The 19,174-nt window shown below is 48.4% G+C and overlaps 1 protein-coding gene and 1 long non-coding RNA gene across 9 annotated transcripts in view; one reads left to right on the forward strand and one right to left on the reverse strand.

Moving 5' to 3' along the window:
• Positions 1-361: 361 nt before the first annotated feature.
• Positions 362-7,694, reverse strand: LOC102151014 (uncharacterized). The gene is made up of 6 exons (XR_011434020.1): positions 7,555-7,694; positions 7,020-7,390; positions 6,452-6,547; positions 5,945-6,020; positions 4,469-5,837; positions 362-2,045 (listed from the first exon to the last, which is right to left on the reverse strand). It is a non-coding gene; the product is annotated as an uncharacterized lncRNA (long non-coding RNA).
• A 4,864-nt stretch (positions 7,695-12,558) lies between these two features.
• SEPHS1 (selenophosphate synthetase 1) overlaps positions 12,559-19,174 on the forward strand; it is a 29,170-nt gene continuing 22,554 nt past the window's right edge. For 2 of the 8 annotated variants that reach the window (XM_005606828.4, XM_023631889.2), the window contains exons 1-2: positions 13,414-13,712; positions 15,701-15,969. In XM_005606828.4, coding sequence (XP_005606885.1) covers positions 15,777-15,969 — 193 coding nt within the window. In that variant the 5' untranslated portion in view covers positions 13,414-13,712; positions 15,701-15,776. Of the gene's footprint in view, positions 12,883-13,413; positions 13,713-14,934; positions 15,970-19,174 lie in introns of those variants that run through there. The other 6 variants (XM_070254654.1, XM_023631888.2, XM_070254655.1 and 3 more) reach the window with 6 other exon arrangements.

Below are 19,174 nucleotides of genomic sequence, written 5' to 3' on the forward strand. Positions count from 1 at the left end.
GAAATAGAAGCACCTTGGACATCTCCAGGACTTTCAGAGAGGGAGGCACTGCAAAAGGCAGGACTTTCTTTTGGCAGCCAGGTGGCGTCTTAGAGTCTTGACATTGGGTGTTAATAACAATGGGGCTGATGAGTAATTTACCACTGGTCAAGCATGGCTACCTGGGTTAAAAGATGTGGGCCTGACTCCATAGGCAGTGAGGGGCCCTCTGGGTTTTCAGGCTGGGGTGTGGCGTTATCTGCATTGTGCTTCAGGATGGAACAGGGGAGATGTGTAAGAGGGCTGCAACAAGAGTGGAAGCAGCTGGAGACAGTGCTAGGCAGTTCGGGCTGCTCTATCAAAATACCCTAGACTCCGGGGCTTAAACAACAAATATTTATTTCTCTCAGTTCTGGAGGCTGGGAAGTCCAAGATCATGATGCAGATTTGGTGTCTGGTGAGGCCCCTCTTCGTACTTGCAGATGGTCACCTTCTTGCTGTGTCCTCACGTGGCAGAAAGAGAGAAAGCTCTGTTCTCTTCCTCTTCTACGGGCACTAATCCCACCACAGGGGCCCTCACCCTCCACACCTCATCTAAACCTAATCGCTTCCCAAAAGCCCCATCTCCTAACACCATCACATTGAGGGGGGAGCGCTTCCATATGTGAATTTGGGGAGGTTACAAACCTTCAGTCCATAGCTGAGATCTTGCAAATCATTCAGGCAAATGAAATGTGAATTTAGGAAGAACCAGCAGAGAAGAACAAAAGTGAATGGATTTGAGCAATATACAGAAAAGTAGAATCAACTGGAAGCCAGAATGAACACAGGAAATTACCACCAATAAATTGTCAAGGGTGCACTTTCCCCTCAATGGGATCACAGAATCTTCAGGCCGAAAAGGAACTTAGCGCTTATCCAGTACCGCCACCCATGTGCTGCTTGGATCTGCATGCAAAGCATCGAAATGGAAACACTCTCGCTCACCACGAAGGACAGAGGGGGATCAGCTTTGCTCAGAGGAATTCGAGCTAAAGAAGGCCAAACCTCAACAACATCCAAAACCAGACATGGTCCCTGTGTTCCAGATGTGGGGGCTCTGGGAGATTTAAAATGAAACCTCTTTTTGCCTCTGCCGTTATTTATTTATTATTTCTCCTCTTGTATCCTGTCTAGTTTCGAGTCTGGAGGCGCTGAGGCTGGGTCCACCCTTGAGCCGTTCTCAGCATATGCCAAGCACATTGCTAACAGTGTAAGTGGCAGACGAGGACAGTAACCGTTGGGCAGGATGAGCTCAATTTGCGATTCTTTTCCCAAGTGGCCTCTGACCAGAGGAGATAATTAAGGAAGATGGTGTTATTTGGGGGCCAAGGGTAAAGTCTGCCGTGGATTAAGCATTGAGAACAACGAATGTGAATAAATAGCTGCTTCTTTGCTTGGAGAACAGTGAACTCTAGTTCACTTAGGACTTAAGTCTGGAGCCAATTTTTTATTTAACAAATTATTAGAGCAGGAAATAGACAGCAAGCCTGAAACATACATGCACACACACCGTCTTCCCAACCTTTCTCTTCTGCATCTCTCCCTTCCTTACTTCTCCCTGCACCAAATACTAGAGAAAATTTGGCTTCTAACAATCATTATTTATTACAATGCGACCGTGGCAGAGGATCTTAAACCTGGGGCACAGAGGAGAGCCAGTGACAAGTAATTCAGAAATATGTGAAGGGATGCACCCGAACCAAGGCGATCAAGACTGTTCATTCATTATATTGCAGAATACCCAAAGGACAGGAAGCTGGAAATGGGGAGAGCATATCTGGCTAGAAGGCAAGAGCAGCTTTCCTTAAAAAAAAAAAGAGGGAACGGAATGTTCAAGGGAAGAACAGGATAAGTTATCACGAGTGGATGGATATCAAGGTCTCAGGATTTGGGAGGGGGTGGTCTATGCATTTTTTGGAATTATGTGCAACATCACTCATTTTAATCAGTGGAGACAGGAAGAGAGAGGGATGTGAAAAATGCAAGAAAGAAAAATAATCTGCTTTTTCCCACAGTGTTCTTTCCTGGATCAAAAAGACAAAGAGAAAACTTAATTAATTTTGTAGTCTTTGATACTCTCTGGATGCAAAAAGGGAAATCTTCATTTTACGGCACCAAATTAATCAATTTTGTGCTTAAGAAAAATGGGATTCGCCAGGGAAAACACCACAGCACAGTAGGATCTTGTGGAATGTGGCTATATTTTGGGAGGTGCAGAGCCAGAATTTCGGAGAGCATCCTATTGTTAATGTATTTCCATGGAGAGTACCCCCTTCAACCGACCACACTGGGGGCGTGTTTCTGTCCATCTTCATCAGCGTAGATGCCTCCCTGCATTAGTGCTTAGACTGAGTTTAAATCCTTCATCCTGTCACGAGGCGCCGGTTTGATGAGCCCTCCTGAGCCCAACCTCAGAGCCACATCTGGGAGATGCTGCAGGAAGCAGGCCTCTGAGGGAGCCCCAGGCTTGATGGGGAGAGGAGTGTCCCATGGGAACCCTAGGGGAAGCCTGGAGGGGGCTTCTTAACTATGATCGACTTCAATGAGTGTCCTTCATTTAGAAATAATCAATTCACTCCTTCCGAGATCAAACACAGAAGTGCCAATGCGATGGCTTGAATTTCTCATGATCTTTTTCTTCTTGCCAAAAAAGGTTTTTACGGAAGATTGTAAAAGACCACTGATGAGAATGATGATTATTGAAATTACGGTAGCATTAATGAATTAGTGGAATAATAATGTACTCCTTATTTTTCAAATTTCTCCTCCAATTCCAAATTCTGTTCTCCCACAGCATTTGCCACCAAAGCACTCATTTTTGGGGTCATAGACCCCTTTGAGGAGTTGATGAAAGCTAGGAAGTCTCTTCCCGGAAATGCACAAGTGGACACAATTTTGCACATAATTTCAGGAGGTCCACAAATTCCCCTTCCCTGCTGCTCCCCAAAATCCCTGAGACCTCAGCCCAGCACTTGGCATTACAGCAATTCTCTTTTATTGATTGGGGTTTTAACCTGGTCTCAGTGTCTGCAAACTAGTAGTTTCTCAAAAATAAGGCTTATGGTTGATGTGACTTTTCCAGCAAGAGTGGTGAAATGAGAGAAATGATATTTAGGAGAAGAGAGAAAGCATGTTTATGTTGTGCAAGAAAATAAAATTTTATTTGCCTTCCAGCTATTTCCATTTTTTATTGGGATTCGCATCACCTGGAAATTTCATAGCATGAAAAACAGCCAGTTTCTCAGACAGGGATCTGGAACCTCAGTCCTTGGGAGAGTTAAATTGGTCTGGAAAGACGTGTAGTCACAAGAATAAGCCCAGACAGGGGCCTAGGGGAAAACTGAGAGGGTCCCCAAAAGATCAAGATGCAGCCTAAAATTAGCCTTAGGCTCTTACTTCTTTCCAGAATCCGCTCACCAGGCCAAGGCTGGCTGCGAAGGCACAGACACTGAGGGGTGCCAGGTGCAGGCTCTCTCTCATGATATAGTCCAGGTCACGTTGCTTTCCCATCTGATGTGCCAAGGTCCCATCTTGCCTTCCCAGGTTCTCTGGCCTTCCTAGGCGCTGAACCGATTACCTCTGGCCCTCCTGGGTCTGGTTCTGAATTTCTGCCTTCCCCATAGAAACCTACTTTCGGGAGGGTTCTGAGCTTGGCCCCCAGCCCGAAGTCCTGCTAGCAAATTCTAAGGCTGCAAAGCCAGGCCTGCAGAGGGTGATGGGGTGGTGTGGAAGGAACATTCCAGTAACCTGCTGAGAAGCAAGGGATGGCCTAGGGAATCCTAGTTCTGGCTGAGATGGAGAAAGAGGGAAGAGGGAGGTGTCTGGGAAGGTGTTATCCTAACGGAGCCGGGCATTTTGGGCTCCTGTCTCTAGGTGGAGATTAAGCGATAAGGTCTCAGGCATCTTTGTGACGTCACCCTTGGTCCAGCAGATAGCCACCCTTCCATTCACCCTCATCTGTGTGAGAAGATCATGCTGATGGCCCCACAAGGGGGGAGGAAGAAATAGAGATGCAGGAAAGCAAACCCACCCTATTTGTGGGGGAGCATGAAAAGCTAGCTCCGTTCCTCACTCGCTTGACAACTCCTTGAGCAACCCCATCTGTGCAGTGTGGACTTGGGAGACAGACAGGCTGGGTTCAAATCCAAGTCCTCCACTTTCAGCCTTTGTGACGTTGGACAAGTTACTTACCCTCCCTGTGCCTCCATTTCCTCATCTATAAAGCGGGCATAATAATGATACCTACTTCATAGGGTTGTCATGAGGATTAAATGAGTTAACATAGGCAGAGCTCTTACAACAGTGTCTGGAACAGAGCAAGTGATTTTCAGTGTTAACTGTTATTTCTGTGTTGAGCACAGAGCCACAATCTGTGCACACAGAGCTTACAGTGTAGTGAAGAAAGCAGAAACAAAACAAACACTGCATAATCTGCCAACAAACTTACCTCCCAGAGCCCCCGTCCTCGCTTCCTCTTCTGCCTCGGTCCGCACGCCAGAATCCCTCTCCTCCTCCCTGTCTTTTGGATCTTCATCTCCCTGTCACTTCCCATTCTCATATCTTTAGTCTCTTCTGCTTTGACTGCTTCGCTTTGGCGTACATACCTCTCCAAGATTTTGAGGTTCTAAAAAACAAACTCCTTCTCTTCCCTCTCAGGTGAATGTCCTCTCTTCTTCTTCTCCAACACATCTCTTAAAAGAGGTGTTTATGCTCATTATCTCCACTTCTTCAACTCCCACTCACTCATCAGCCCACTACATCATCTTCCACTCTGGCGTCTGCATGTGAGTATCTTCTCCCAAGGCCACTAGGGACCTCTTAAATCCAATGATCTATTTTCGGTCCTTATCTTGCCTCACTTTTCTGTAGTACTTGACAATGTTGACTCCTCCTACCTTCTTAAATTCTTTGTCCCCAAATTCCAGAATACCACTCTCCTGCCATTCCTACCGCAAAGATACACATGACACAGTCTCTACAAGGAGCTCATGGCTTCTGGAGGAGGGGTGGAATTGTGGAGGAGAGATTAGTTATATGGAATAAGAACTGCAAATCAGCAGGATAGGTTCCACGACGAGGACCAAAATGGGTTGGCAGGGCTGTGTTCCTTCTGGAGTCTCTTGGGCAGAATCCATTTCCTTGCCTTTTCCAGTTTCTGGAAGCTGCCCACATTCCTTGGCTGGTGGCCCCAGTTCACTCTGACCTCTGCTTCCTTTGTCACATCTCTTTCTATCCTCTTGTCTTCCTTTTTTCCTTAAAAAGATGCTGGTGGTTGCACTTGTTCACCCAGATAATGCAGGATAATCTTCTCATCAAAAACTCCTTAACTTAGTCACATCTGCAAAGTCCCTTTTGCCGCGCAAGGTAACATATTCATGGGTGATTAGGATGTGGACATCTTTGAGGGGCCATTATTCTGCCTACCACAGATGGGGTGGTTGTTCCCCCGAAGTAGCCAGAGAACTCTTCAGAGGGAAGGCTCTTGGAGCAGAATCTTACAAGTTTGGTTTTCCTTTGCCAGAAAGGGAGACGAGGTGGTACAAGCAAAGATATGGTGCTTGCCAAGACGCAAAGTGGAGAAAGAGCAGGTGAGCCTGGGGGTGTGGATGCACTCAGTATGGCTGTGTGGCTGAAGAAGAGAAAGCGGGCACCTTCCGGAGATCAGATCAGAGAGGAAAAGGAGAAGCTGGATCATGCAGGTTGTTTGTATTTTTCTGAAATTTATCCTGTAGCTATTATTTACTTGACCAATGCTATCACTTTAGGCTGTGCTCTTGTTTCTTTAAATTTTTCTTTAAGTTGACTCCCTTTTTGTCCTAAATAATAATGTCCATGAAATCACAGGTTTTATATGTCAGTTAAATCTTCTCAATGTGTGTTACAACGAACATGTGACTATACAAATTAATGTTCTTCCACATACCACCTACGATCATCCGTGCACACCCATGAGTGAGAACCGCAACTGGAAAAGTGGAGCCAGAGGCAACGAGAGCCACCTAGGGGTTTCAAGCAGGGAAAGAACACGATCAGGTTGGCCCTTGATAAATACCAATCCGACGGCATTAACCACTTTGGGCTGAATGGAAACAAGTGAAAAGCACAGCAAAAAGACCATAAATTAGGACACTTCCACTATGGTCGAGGTGAGAGATGAGAAAATGAACAAAACAGAACTGTGGGAGTGGAGGGGACGGTCTGGATACGAAAAACATCAAGGGGGTAGAACTGACTGATAATTGTCAAGACTGGAAAGAGCGGGGAGTTGGGACAAGGGCCAAGGTTCTAGCACGTGCAAAAGAGCAGAGAGTTGTCCATTCGCCAAGACAGTAAACGGAGGAGGAGCGATAGCGATGGGGGCAGGGTTGGAAGGAAAATGATTATTTTGGTCTGGAACATGCTGAATTTGAAGGGTTTGTGCAACACTTACCTAAGTGGTGAATGTCTGTGTCTGGGGCTCTGGGGATGGGGGAGTCCTCCGGAATAGCACTGTCTAGTAGAAATAGCCCTTGAGCCTCCTATGTCACTTTAAACGTTCAAGTGACCACATCAAAAAGAAGGTAAAAAGAAACAGATGAAGTCAACAATATATTTTATATAACCCAACACATCCGAAGTATTATATTTCAACATGAATCAATACAAAAAACATTGAGGTATTTTACATTCTTTTCAAGTCTTCAAAATCCAGTGCATCTTTTACATTTAGAGCATGTCTCGATTTGGACAACCCAAGCACTCCACAGCCACACCAAGAGAGTGGCTGCACTGGACAGCTTGACGCTAGAAGCCACGAGTAACGTAAGAAGTAGGAAGAGCCCACGAAGAAAGTCGAAGACAAACCTGATGGACCTCAGTCTTGGGGGCATGTGACTAGGGGGCAAGGACAGTGAAAGAGGAGGGATGCAAAAAGATTCAGTAGTCAGAGGTTAGGAGGAAAATGAGGGAAGAGCTAACATCAAACCCAGAGAATTGCAAAAAGAAGAGTGAGTACTTACTGGCCTCAAATGCCACAGGGAAGTCCTAGGCTAGGCACGTGGGCTCCACACTTAACCCCGTTCCAATCCTGGCTTGACTGCTTACAGCTGGGCCCTGTGGCAGAGGCTGTCGACACCATCAATGCCCAGCCTGCTTCTGGTTTCACCTGAAGCGTTGGGGAGAGTTTCCAGCCCACTGGCAGTGTTCCACCTCCATCACCTGCCTGCCTGGTCCTCCAGGGCTGCTTCTCCAGGGCAGGAAGTTCTGAGTCTCCGTCCACTGCCCCAGGGGCAACCCTCAGCCAATGAAAGATGAGAGTCCATGGATGAGTGCCTCAGCCTTCCAGCCTGCCAGTGGCGTGATTTTAAGGAGATGTATTCGTTTTCTATTGCTGCTGGGACAAATTACCACAAACTTTGCAGTTTGAAACAACACACATTTACAATCTGACAGTTTTGCGGATCAGAATCTGACACGGATCTCACTGGGCCAAGACCAAGGTACCAGCAGGGGTCATTCCTTGTGGAGGCTCTAGAGGAGAAGCTGTTTCCTTACCTTTTCCAGCTTCCAGAAGGCTCCTGTTTTCTTTGATTCATGCCCCTTCCTCCATCTTCAAAGCCGGCGATGTCGGGCCAGATCCTTCTCAGGCTGACATCGCTCTGTTCTCTATTCCCTCTTCCACTTTTAAGGACGCTTGTGGATACACTGGGCCCACCCATATAACCCAGAATAATCTCCTTAAGGTTAACTGATTAGCAAACTCAATTCCTCTTTACCTTGGAACATAATATATTCACAGGTTCCGGGGAATGGGACATAGACAATCTTCTGGGGGCAGGAGGTGCATTATTCCGCCAACCAGAGGGGGTTCCACACAGTTTCTGAGAGAGGCGCCAACAGGGCTGAGCCCCACTACCCACTGTGCTAACCTAATCATTTACATGCTTTTTGGCTTTCTCCCTTTCCTGTCTTATTTTGCCCACTTCTTGACTTGTGCTTCCTGAAACTACCTTCTGAAGACTTCCTTCCCCCAAGTCCTTGTCTCCAGTTCTGCCCGGGTTGGGGGGGGGAACCCAAAGACAGTGACTTTGGGCAAGCTGCTTAATCAGTCTGAGCCCTGCTTTCCTCCAGGAAAGGAAAATATACAATAGGACTTACCTCAAGGGGATGTTGCCAGAATTCTAAGAGGTGATGGTCAGAAAACACTCTGTACAGTGGGATACATACGTAGATACGTAGCAAGTCCTCAACAAAAGTTAGCTATTGTTGGAAGGGTGGCAGCTGGAGCACAGGCAGGGGACCAGCCTTGGACATTCAGAAGTGGTCCTCCCTCCCAGACACTGGCGTGCTGGTCCAAGGGGTGGGATGGGAACGGTATGGGAAAGTTGGAGGCTCCCTCCCATGGTGTACATTTTCTTCTTGAGATGCATCTGCCACTGAGGGCAGTAAACTGTGGTATAAACTTCGGGGAGAATAACGAACATTAGGAATAACATACTTAAGGATTTTCCAGCTGTCAGAAAGGCCCAGGTGGCACTGGAGATCACACATCTGTAATGGCATGGTCTCCAAGTTCTACGTTTTCTCCAGCCCAGCAAAAGGGCAGAGAACATGGCAGGTGGGAGGGACCTAAGGCTGCATGTTTGTGGGTGGGTGTGGTCAAAGAAGGGGAGGTGCAGGGGACCAGGCTGCTGAGCTGACCAAGGGATCCAGGCTGGATGGAAGGAGAGAGACTGGCGGCCACTATGCAGTTGATGTGCAGGTGTCAGGGAGTAAAGCAATGAGAGGACTATAGGATTGAAGACAGGATGTTGGTGTTTAAGATTTCTAGGAATGAGGAGGTTCACAGTATAGCCACGAGAATGGGCAGCTTATGTGGAGTAAAGCTAAATTTAATAATATGATGTGTCCATTGCCCACCGGGTCTTAGCTCTGATTGGACACTCCCACCACCCCCCATGATCACAGATCAGGGGCCATATCTGAATGAGCATGACTCAAACAACGTAAGGAAGTGACCAGTGTGGCATCAGATGGTGTAACGCTGGATAGCAAGAACCCGAAAGACAGGCGGGACATGAGAAAGGCAGGACAGAGGGAAAGTAACGTCACCGAAGCTAGCAGAACGTGGGAAGCAGATGAACGGGCAGCCTCCTGCCCTCTGGGTTTCTGAGAAAGCAGCATTCTTTAGTGCAGTGTTCCCCTAAAGCACCACCACCACCAGGTGAGCCCATCCAAAGCATGGATTCTTAGCACCTCGTCCCCCAACGTACACCTCAGACACGCTATATTGGTTTCCTGTGGCTGCTGTAACACATACCACAGACTGGGTGGCGTAAAACAACAGAAATGTATTCTCTCACAGCTCAGCAGGCCGGAAGTCACAAATCAAGGTGTTGGCAGGGCCATGGCCTCTCTGATGTTTCTGGGAGGGTATCTTCCTACTTCTGGTGGTCGCCAGTAATCCTCGGTGTTCCTTGGCTTGTAGCTGCCTGACTCCAATCTCTGCCTCATCTTCATGTGGCCTTCTTCCCTGGGTCTCTGTCTCCAAATCTTCCTTTTGTTATAGCTCATTGGATTTAGGGCCCATCCTAATCCAGTATGACTTCATCTTAACTTGATTACATCTGCAAGGATCTTCTTTCCAAATAAGGCCCCATTCATAGGTACTCGAGGTTAGGACTTCAACATATCTTTTTTGGGGGGGGGGGGGGGTGGGAGGGGGGCACAATTATTAAAGAAAAAACTATTTGTCACACTTGTTAAAGATGGTAAGGCAGACTTTATTCAGGACTATTGCAATAAGTATAGGGCCACTGTGCTGGAATTTTGCAGTGGGGGAGAGAGACTATGCTCAACTCTGAATACAGCATGGGCAAGTGGGAATTTGCAGCCAAGGAGCAGGTTGGCGGTCAGTGGATGGGAAAGGACTAAGAGACATCAGGGCTGAGGGGGATCCTGTCTAAACCGACCTACCAGGACTCTTGCTGAAGGCAGGCCAGGTGATCAGATACCCATCTTGCCAAAACTGGATTTTACAAGGAAGTGTACAGTTGGGCCTAGGAGAAGTTTCAGGAGCCCGACTAAAGTTTGGTCAAGCAAAGAATCTTTATCATAATTCAACCCATTACACCTGCTGGATATAATCTTTGGAGTGGGGCTGGTGAATTTGTATTTTTAACAAACCTCCAGCAAGTAATTCAACCCAGGGGAACCATCTTTCAAGTGGAGCCAGGAGGACCTGAGAACTCAGGGGAGATGGTTCCCAATGGAATGGGGCTCTGATGAGGCCGCTGGGGAAGGCTCATGGAAAGGATGGCAGGAGAAAGAAGGCAACAAAGGGAAGCACAGAGTGAGGCTGGCGTTTATAACAAAGGAAGGGAGAGACAGAGATCTGGTGGGATATCCAGCCGCAAAGTTGCAGACTAGCTCCAGATGAATCCAGGTGTTTGTGGCTTAGCCAAGAATCTATAGCCTCCACTCAGGAGACTATGACTAAAGTTGTTCTGGAGCTGCAGCCCCCAGGGCTGGGGGAGGAATGATTCTGAGCATGCTAACCTCCCACAGACCCAGCAGCAGTCAGCCTCTCGCTCGCTGGCCCAGCCATCCCATTTTGGAGCTCCGCAGGGCTCTGTCCAAGGTCTCTTTCACTTTTTTCCTGAACTCTCTCCCTCCTGGTTCGTCTCACCACTTTCCGAGGCGTCAAAGTCCATTTATATGCTGATGGCACCCACATTTGCATCTCAAAGTCAGAGCTCACCCCCATCCCAGGCGCCAGACCTAGTTTTACCAACTGCCTTCTGCCTAGAATATCTGGGAGGCCCCTGAAATTTAACATTTCCAAACCGGAACTCACCCCAAAACTTGTTTGTCTTTCAGCAGTTCCTATTTCAGTTGGTAGCATCACCTCCCACCCAGGGCCCCCAAGCGAGAAACGTGGGGGTCATCTTATGCTTCTTTCTCCAACCACACATGAACTCACCTCAAATCCCTTTCCTTGTCTGCTTTCCCACTGCTTCAGTTCCAATATCCTTGACTCCATGCTTGACTAGCACAATTACCTGCTAACTGGAGATGTGGTCCTGGTTTCCCCTCCAGGAGAGGGCATCCTCCCAGATGTGGTACAGCCCCCATTACAAGCTAAACTTGTAAAAAGCAAATCTGATAAGCTCTGCTGATTACAGCAAAAATACTAAACTCCCTGGCGTGACCCAGGCATCTTCACAGAGGGCCCTACTCACTTCTGTTGCATCATCTTCCTCCTAATCGCCCCAATTATTTTTTTCTAGTTGTGACTTTTTTTGCTAAAAAACAAACACACAAAACCAAAACCCCACAACAAGTTACAAAATCAATTTTAAAAGGGAAGGGAGGAGGGGAATAAAGATATCTACCCTTCTTCCTTGATGCCGGAGTCTGGAGTGTTGCCTGGGGTTGTGTGGACCTGTCTTCCCAGGTGATTCAGAGGCAAATGCAGGTTTGTCAACCACAAGGTGATGCCATTCTTACAAGAGTCCATAAATCACATTAAAGAACCCAGGCGACCACATTCTTTCCTAACTTACGGTAGTACAGAGAAAGGACACAGCGTGGAGAAGCTGCTATCAACCTGGTCTTCTAGGTTGCATCACTTTTTGGATCCTCACTTAGATAAAAACCCTGGGGGAATGTCAAGCAGAAATTTTAAAGAATTAAAAAGGCATCTGCGCAGCCCGCAAAGCTGACGCGCAACCTAAAGCACCGTTCGGTTACCAACAACAGTTCTGCTCAGAAATACATTTGGACAACGCTGCACCACTCTGGAAAAGTTTGGTTGGCGTTCCTCCACACTCCTCGGTTTTAAGGGAAGCCCTAAGTGATGCAGTACGAAAGCATTTTCGCTTTATTTCAACCAGCAGTGCATTAGGAAGTTGAAAACCTGGAAAAAGTAATTTCACAAGCCGAAGCTCTCCTATCGGTGTTAATTCGAACCCATACGCTATTAGGCTGCCATGTTTACTTGGACATGTGGAGAGCAAACAATGTAACTGAGGAACCTTAAGCTCTGACTTCCTACCAAGCACATTAAAGGTTCCAGAAACTGCAGGACGTTTGCATATTCATCAAGGCTCATCTTAACTCCCGAGCCGGGCTAAACAATAGAAGGGAAGAGACATGGAAGTCATTATTAATCAATCGCGCCGGTTGTTTTTAAATCTTTCAGTGTAGCAGAGGCGGCTACACTGCTCCGGGTCTTTCCTCTGCTCCCTGTCTTTTTCAAATTGTTTCCACGCTCATTGTCTTCCAGGACAACGCGACGCGAGCGCTCGGGGAGCAGGTACAGCGTCCCGCAGAGCGTAGCGCGGTTGAGCCCGGGCAGGTTCGGGAAAACATTCCCGGCCCTTCCAGCGGGTCAAGGAAAAGTAGGTGGCCTGGGCGCCAAAGGCTGCTGCCAATGCAACTCGCAACTTTTGAAATCAATCCTTTTTGCATCATGCAACGGATGCCACCGCTCCTCGGGTTTGCAACCCCCCACCCCTCCCCCGAGACCAATCATTGCCGCGCTCGGGCCTGCACATCGCCCCCGCCCCCTTCCCGGGCCGCACGCAGCCACCGAGCCGCTCCGGCCGCGGCCCGCCGCCTCTTAAAGGGAGGTAGCCGGCCCTTAAAGGCCCCTCGCGCGCGGCGCACGGCGGAGCGCGGCGGCCCCGTTCCCGGCAGGGGCCCGCCGAGCCAGGCCGAGCCCCCGCGGCGCCCAGGCGCGGCCCGGGCCCTCCCGCCCTCCGCCGCCGGGAGCGGCATTTTTATTCAGGCGACGCTTAAGGGAGCCCGGCCGCGCCCGGTGCATTGTGGGAGCGCCGGAGCCCCGTTCGCGGGAGGAGGAGGAGGGCGCAAAGCGAACCGGTAAGCGCCTGGCTGGGGAGGGGGGGCGAGACACCAGGCTTAAAGGGGAATATTCGTCCGCAGGCCCATGGCGGCCGTGCAGATCCCCCTCCGGGCCGCCGGGGCCCGCCGGGAGCCGTGCACGGCCGGCGCGCTCCAGCGCTGCCTGGAGAGGGGCAGAGCCAGGGCTTGGTGGGGCCGCTTTAAAAAAGAAGCACCGCCCGCGCCGCCGCCGCCGCCGCCGCCGCGCGGAGCCGGGGAAGGAGGGAGGGAGGAGGGCGGGGGAGGAGTGGAGGGGGAGGGCGGCGGCGGCGACGCACGGGTTAATTTTTTCGCCCGCCGACATTTTTGCGCGGCGGCGGCGGCGGCCCGCGTGCGCGGCGGGAGAAGCCAGCCCGGTCCGCTGGGCGCGGTGCGCGGCGCCTCCGGGCCCTCCCCGCCCCCACGCGCGCGCCCTCCGGCCCGCGGGCGCCGCCGGACCCTGGGCGCCCCGGCCGGGCCGGGGTCCCGCCGCGGCCGGTTGGCCTACGCGCCGCGCGCCCTCCCAGCGGCGGGGGCCGCGCGCCGTTCCCGCCGCCGCCGCCGGCAGAGCGGGCGGGCATGGCCCAGCTGGCGGCGCCGCGCTGCCTCCGCCCGGCCGCGGCCAGCCCGCCGCGCCGCGCCGCACAAAGAGCCCGGGCCCGGGGCGCCTTGGAAGGCGGCCGCCTGAGCTCTCAGGTGTCCCCGAGTCCCGGCCTCCGCGCTCTGGCTGCCTCCTCGACCGGTGCTGCATGGCGAGCGCCGGGCCCCTGCGCCCGGGTCGCGGCGTCCACCCCATTGTTTATTCCCTGGGCTTAGGGGCTTGGGGGTAGGTAGGTACCGGGCTGGGGCGGCCCTCGCCACCCCCACTTACTGCGCTCCCCCGGCGGTGCGGCCCGCTTTGCGTACTCTTGTTGGAAAAAAAAAAAAAACAAACCCAAACGTGGCCGAGAAAGAAAGGGTTAACCTTCGTCTTTAAATATTCATGTCATTGTTTTAAAGGTGTAAACAGGCGGCTTTCAGGGCTGGAATTGACAGCCTCTTATGATGCAAATTGGCCCCCCTGTTAATTACTCGTCCCCCGCCGCCCCGCAAGCATCCCCTTTTCTCATTCCCCCCCCCCCGAAAATGTAAGAATATGTTTTTTTGAAGTTCGAGTGTGTGTGTGTGATTTGTGTCTCTCGTTCCTTTTGGAATTTTAAAACTCCTGAGTGCCTTCTGGACTTAGGGTGTTTTAAACTTTTTTCCCCGTAAAAATTGGGAAAGATGTAAATTATGCTTCAAAGGAAGTTAATCCTCCAGATGCCAAATTCCCCTCCCCGCCTTTTTTTTTTTTTTTTTTGGATAGAGGTTGGAGGTAGGAAAATAACTGAATGCCTCGTGAGTTGGATTTTTTTTTTCCTGGTAGGAGTGAGGCGGTGTTAAATGCGAGGCATTTTGTGAGGAAAAGACTGTTGTTTTTGTTCCAAACCCTTCCAAGTCAAAGTGGTTTTAGACTTTTCCTAACTCTAAAATGGCTTCAGAATTCCCATCTCGGTGACTGGCTTTGCTCGCCTGCCGCCCTCGTTTTGGGCAGGTTGTTCACGAATGCTGAAAGGTTTACTCCTGTAGGTTGTAGGTTTCAAACCGAAATCAGTGCTCATCCCAGACATGTTTTTGTAAAGTCCGTTTGGATTAGTGCCCAAACGCGGGCTTTGTGAGATTTATTTTCGAGGAGCTATGTGCTTCCCAGGGATCGAAAACTCTATAAATGGGAATTATGTTCTTAATCATAAATTTTATAGGGGAAACCGACCCTAAAACTTGGGGCGTCTGTAATTCTATGCCCAATAAAGTATCAATCTGGAGGTTTGTAAACCCTAGGAGCACATGTCAGTTTTTGGTTTAGCTCCAGAGGCTTCAAACTTAGGAGGGCTTGTTCCAGAAACTTCCGGTGGTACCAAGTACCATAAATGCTAGTGATTTAGTACGGTTTAATTTATCGTTTTAGTTCTGCAGTGAAATGGTAATGAGCAGTAGCGTGTTTTGTCAATGCTGTGTGTGTACTAGTTTATTGGGTGGGATGTTTGCTTTCTAGGAAATAGCGCTGCATTAAAACATCAGAGAACTTTCCACCGCTCTCTTTGAAGAAAATAAACCTCGCTGTGTTCAACAGCCATTCCAGTTTGCAAGTTGTGTTCTGTAGTGAGGCCTCCTATTAGTTTTGGATCGTGTTGTGTACTTTTGGCTCAGAGTGAAAACATGCTTTCCTGAAATGAGTCTTAGCATCGTGAAGAATTTCATGAAACGCGTTTCCATCAACATCCGTTTCCCGCTGAGTTTCTATGAGGCATTTTATAGCTAAAGCTGTCAGAAGGTTTTCCAGAGAAGTCACTTTAGCCGGAGTGTTTAATTTCTAAACCATAGTGCTTCTAGGTTGACAGATGAAGCGACTTAGATGTGTTCTCACAATGTTGCCTGCTAGAAGCAGCTTTGGGGCTTAGTGTTCAAGGTGGCAGTGTGTCGTGGAAGCTTGCCAGCCCGTAGTTCCTTCTTCAGAGGAGGTCTTCCTCCTTGCCCCCCTGAACCACAGTTATAACACAGTCGTTAGATCTTCTTTGGCAGAAGATGTCTGTGATGGTGTCGTCACTTTGTAAAATGACTTGCTTTGGCTTATGCATCCCTTGTGATGAGCTGTTGTGGCCCAAAATCACTTTCCCTGTGGTCCTGGTGATTTTAGACCTTTTCACGTTTATTTTTCACCATCATGTGTTTGCTTGATGCTTGGCAAGTACCGGTGAGAATTCCTTAAATGCTGTCTTTGTGTTTTGGTGATACCTAGGTGGATCTGTCAAGAAACCAGCCGCTAGGAGAGGGAGGGGGGGAGCCCGGCTGTGAGGCGTGTGCGCCCAAGAACCATGTCTACGCGGGAGTCCTTTAACCCGGAAAGTTATGAATTGGACAAGAGCTTCCGGCTAACCAGATTCACGGAACTGAAGGGCACCGGCTGCAAAGTGCCCCAAGATGTCCTGCAGAAATTGCTGGAGTCCTTGCAAGAGAACCACTTCCAAGAAGATGAGCAGTTTCTGGGAGCAGTTATGCCAAGGCTCGGTACGTGAACCGTTGTTTCTTTGTACTTTCCTGAGCAAAGCATCTTGGCCTGCGGTCCAGTCAGTAAGTCGAAAACCAGATTTCTGTCCTCCCATGTCGCTTTTCTTTTCCCCCTAATTTCTGTAAGAAGGACTCAGAGCAAAGCAGTGGTAACTGTGTTACGTTGTTGTAACTGATTTGGAGGAAACACTTAAGTCTGCGATGGAGACAATTATATTACAGTAAAAGCATTTTCTGTGAAATTGAATTTTCTGGTTAGCTGAGGATTACAGAAATTCCTTTATGTCTTTACCTCAAATTTTCCTTAAAATGCTTGTGTTCTTTTCATCGCCTTGGGAAGGGTAGTACTTAAGCATCACTGTGCAGTACTTTCGGAGCAGTGACGGGGCAGGGGGAGAACTTGGGGGTCCTCTGTCGTGTGCACTGTGTGAAATGCTCCTGTGGGGAGGAGGGGAGGAGAAGCCTGGACTGAATCTGTACTTGACCCCAGGACGTCATCTGGAATGGAAAGCTGTGTTTTCTTCTTGACTAAATTCCTCATGTCATTAGGGGTTTGCCTTTTCCCAAACATAGTGCTCAGAAGGAAATTCTAGGCTCTTGGGATACTGTTTGTTAGCCTTTATTGTGTGGTTTGTTAAGTACGTGATGCAAGACCGCGATCACTTTGCTTTTTGAGTGTTTAGTGTGTATTCTAGAAGGTTGGAGTATTTGTTTGTTCGTTTTTGAGGAAGATTAGCCCTGAGCTAACTGCTGCCAATCCTCCTCTCTTTTTGCTGAGGAAGACTGGCCCTGAACTAACATCCGTGCCCGTCTTCCTCTATTTTATATGTGGGACACCTACTACAGCATGGCTTGCCAAGCGGTGCCATGTCCGCACCCGGGATCCGAACTGGTGAACCCCCGGGCCGCCGAAGGGGAATGTGTGCACTTAACCGCTGCCCGACTGGGCCAGCACCTAGAAGGTCAGAGATTTTGTAGTTACGCTGTGTGACTTGATCAGCTTTCTTACATAGGGTTTTTTTTTAAGATTGGCACCTGAGCTAACAACTGTTGCCAATCTTTTATTTTTTTTTCTGCTGCTTCTCCCCAAATCCCCCCAGTACATAGTTGTATATCCTAGTTGTGGGTCCGTCTAGTTGTGGCATGTGGGACGCCTCCTCAACGTGGCCTGATGAGCCGTGCCATGTCTGCACCCAGGATCCAAACCGCTGAAACCCTGGCCTGCCGAAGCACAGTGTGTGAACTTAACCACTTGGCCATGGGGCTGGCCCCTTACATAGGGTTTTTATTTCATTTATTTCCGCCCATCATTTTGTTGTGAAGTCCTGTCTTACAGCATTGGTTTTGAACCCAGGGTGTTCCCTCTTCGCCAATCTCTAAGGCAGATCAAAGCAGAGTTGCTTTGGTTGGGAGAGAGGAGGACCCACAGCCCGCACTCCCAGGGCCTGCAGGGCTCCTGGGAGCTCAGTTTGAAAACCGTCCTCATCTAGCTGATATCTAAGCTGTGGAGAAATACCTTGTGAATGAGTTGGAGAATGTCGGCTAACTTGTCAAGAAATAAGAAAATACTGAGAAAGCTCTTAGATAACTTTGTCAAGAAAAATAAGCTACTTGAATGGGCAAAAACAAATGCAATAAAAACCTCATGGATAAAGTAATAACTCCTCTTTACAACTTCCCCCTGTTGATCTTACTGAGCGCGTGGGCACGCCATGCACTGTGAAGCGCTTTGATAATGGGTCGGGTCATCTGCTCCTTCCAGCAGCCTCAGGATGCTCAGGAAGGCTGGGTAACCCATTCTGTCCCTTGATTGGGGTCAGGACCTGGAATCCACATCTTCCAGTTCCTCCACCCACCATACTGCTTGTCATCTGGCTTCTAAGTCCAGACGTGTCATGGTGGGGAGAGGAGCTCCATGAGCTGCCATTAGCACCGCCGAAGGGGCCGGCTGTCTGACGGCAAAGGAAGAGGCAGGAAAGAGCAGATGTCAGAACACAGAGTGCGAAGGAGTGTGGTCACATACAGCTTTTGAGAAGTAAATCAAAGCCGTGACCCTTTTGCAGAAAAATGCACATCCACAAAAGTTTGCATTTGCGGCATCCTTGAGGGGTAGATGGACCCCAGGTTACAAGCAGATGGATGCTGAAGGAAGCAGAGGACGTATTAAAACCTTGTACAGAAGCGGTCTATCTTGATGGCTGAAACTTTGCTTTGGGGTCAGATCTAGATTCATATCCTGACATAGTTGCCTACTAATCACTACTGTTACTCTGTGCACATTACTTAACCCTCTTGAGCCTCACTTTCCCAGTCTGTACAATGGGATGCTAATGTTTACTGTTTGCAGTTGTGTGAGTACCAGAAATTATCTGTGCATGTAAATGTACCTTGTATATCTGTACTCACATACACAATACATATGTGTGTGTGTATTTATGTTTGTATATGTCTACACACACAAGTGTCTTTATCTGTCTTTAAATTTTTCCTAAAAGGATGTCGTATTTCCCGGATTCCAAGATGGCATTAATTAAAAGATGAACCATAATAGCTTTTAAACACATACATGTTTATTAGATGTATTCTAACTAATTTAGGTATTAAGTGTATGCATTCTAAGAAGCAGGTGAAATTAATTCTAATATATTTTATTTAATCCAATATATAAAAATATAATTTTAACACAAAATTGATCTAAACCACATTACTAATGAGATGTTGGGGTTTTTTTGGTACAAGTGTTTAAAATTTGGTATGTATTTTATATTTACAGTGTATTTCAATTTGCAGTAGCCACATTTCACATGCTCAATAACCTCACGTGGCTGGTGACTACCATATTGGACAGCACGGGACCCTCATTCTAGTATGTAGTGGTGTCATGGTTGTGAGAGAGGACATGTGGACACTATAAGCTCCTCTTCAGCCCGGGGAACGTGCTCAAGAATCATCAGTTAACATGCTCTGATGCTAGGTATACATAGAAATTACAGGCTTTACAAACCAAATATATTTAATTCAAATTTAAGATTACCCAAATCAGAAACATTTAAAGCTCATATTCAGCAACGGGTATTTTAGTTTCTCTTTCAGTAGTCCTGTAGTTTATATGAAAACCTAAAAGAAAACCATATTTCACTCTTTTCCAAAGTGAATAGGAATATACTTGGAATAACTGCTTGTTGGAATCAGAATCAATATGAGT

Source organism: Equus caballus, chromosome 29, assembly GCF_041296265.1.
Source record: "Equus caballus isolate H_3958 breed thoroughbred chromosome 29, TB-T2T, whole genome shotgun sequence".
NCBI classification, from domain to species: Eukaryota; Metazoa; Chordata; class Mammalia; order Perissodactyla; family Equidae; genus Equus; species Equus caballus.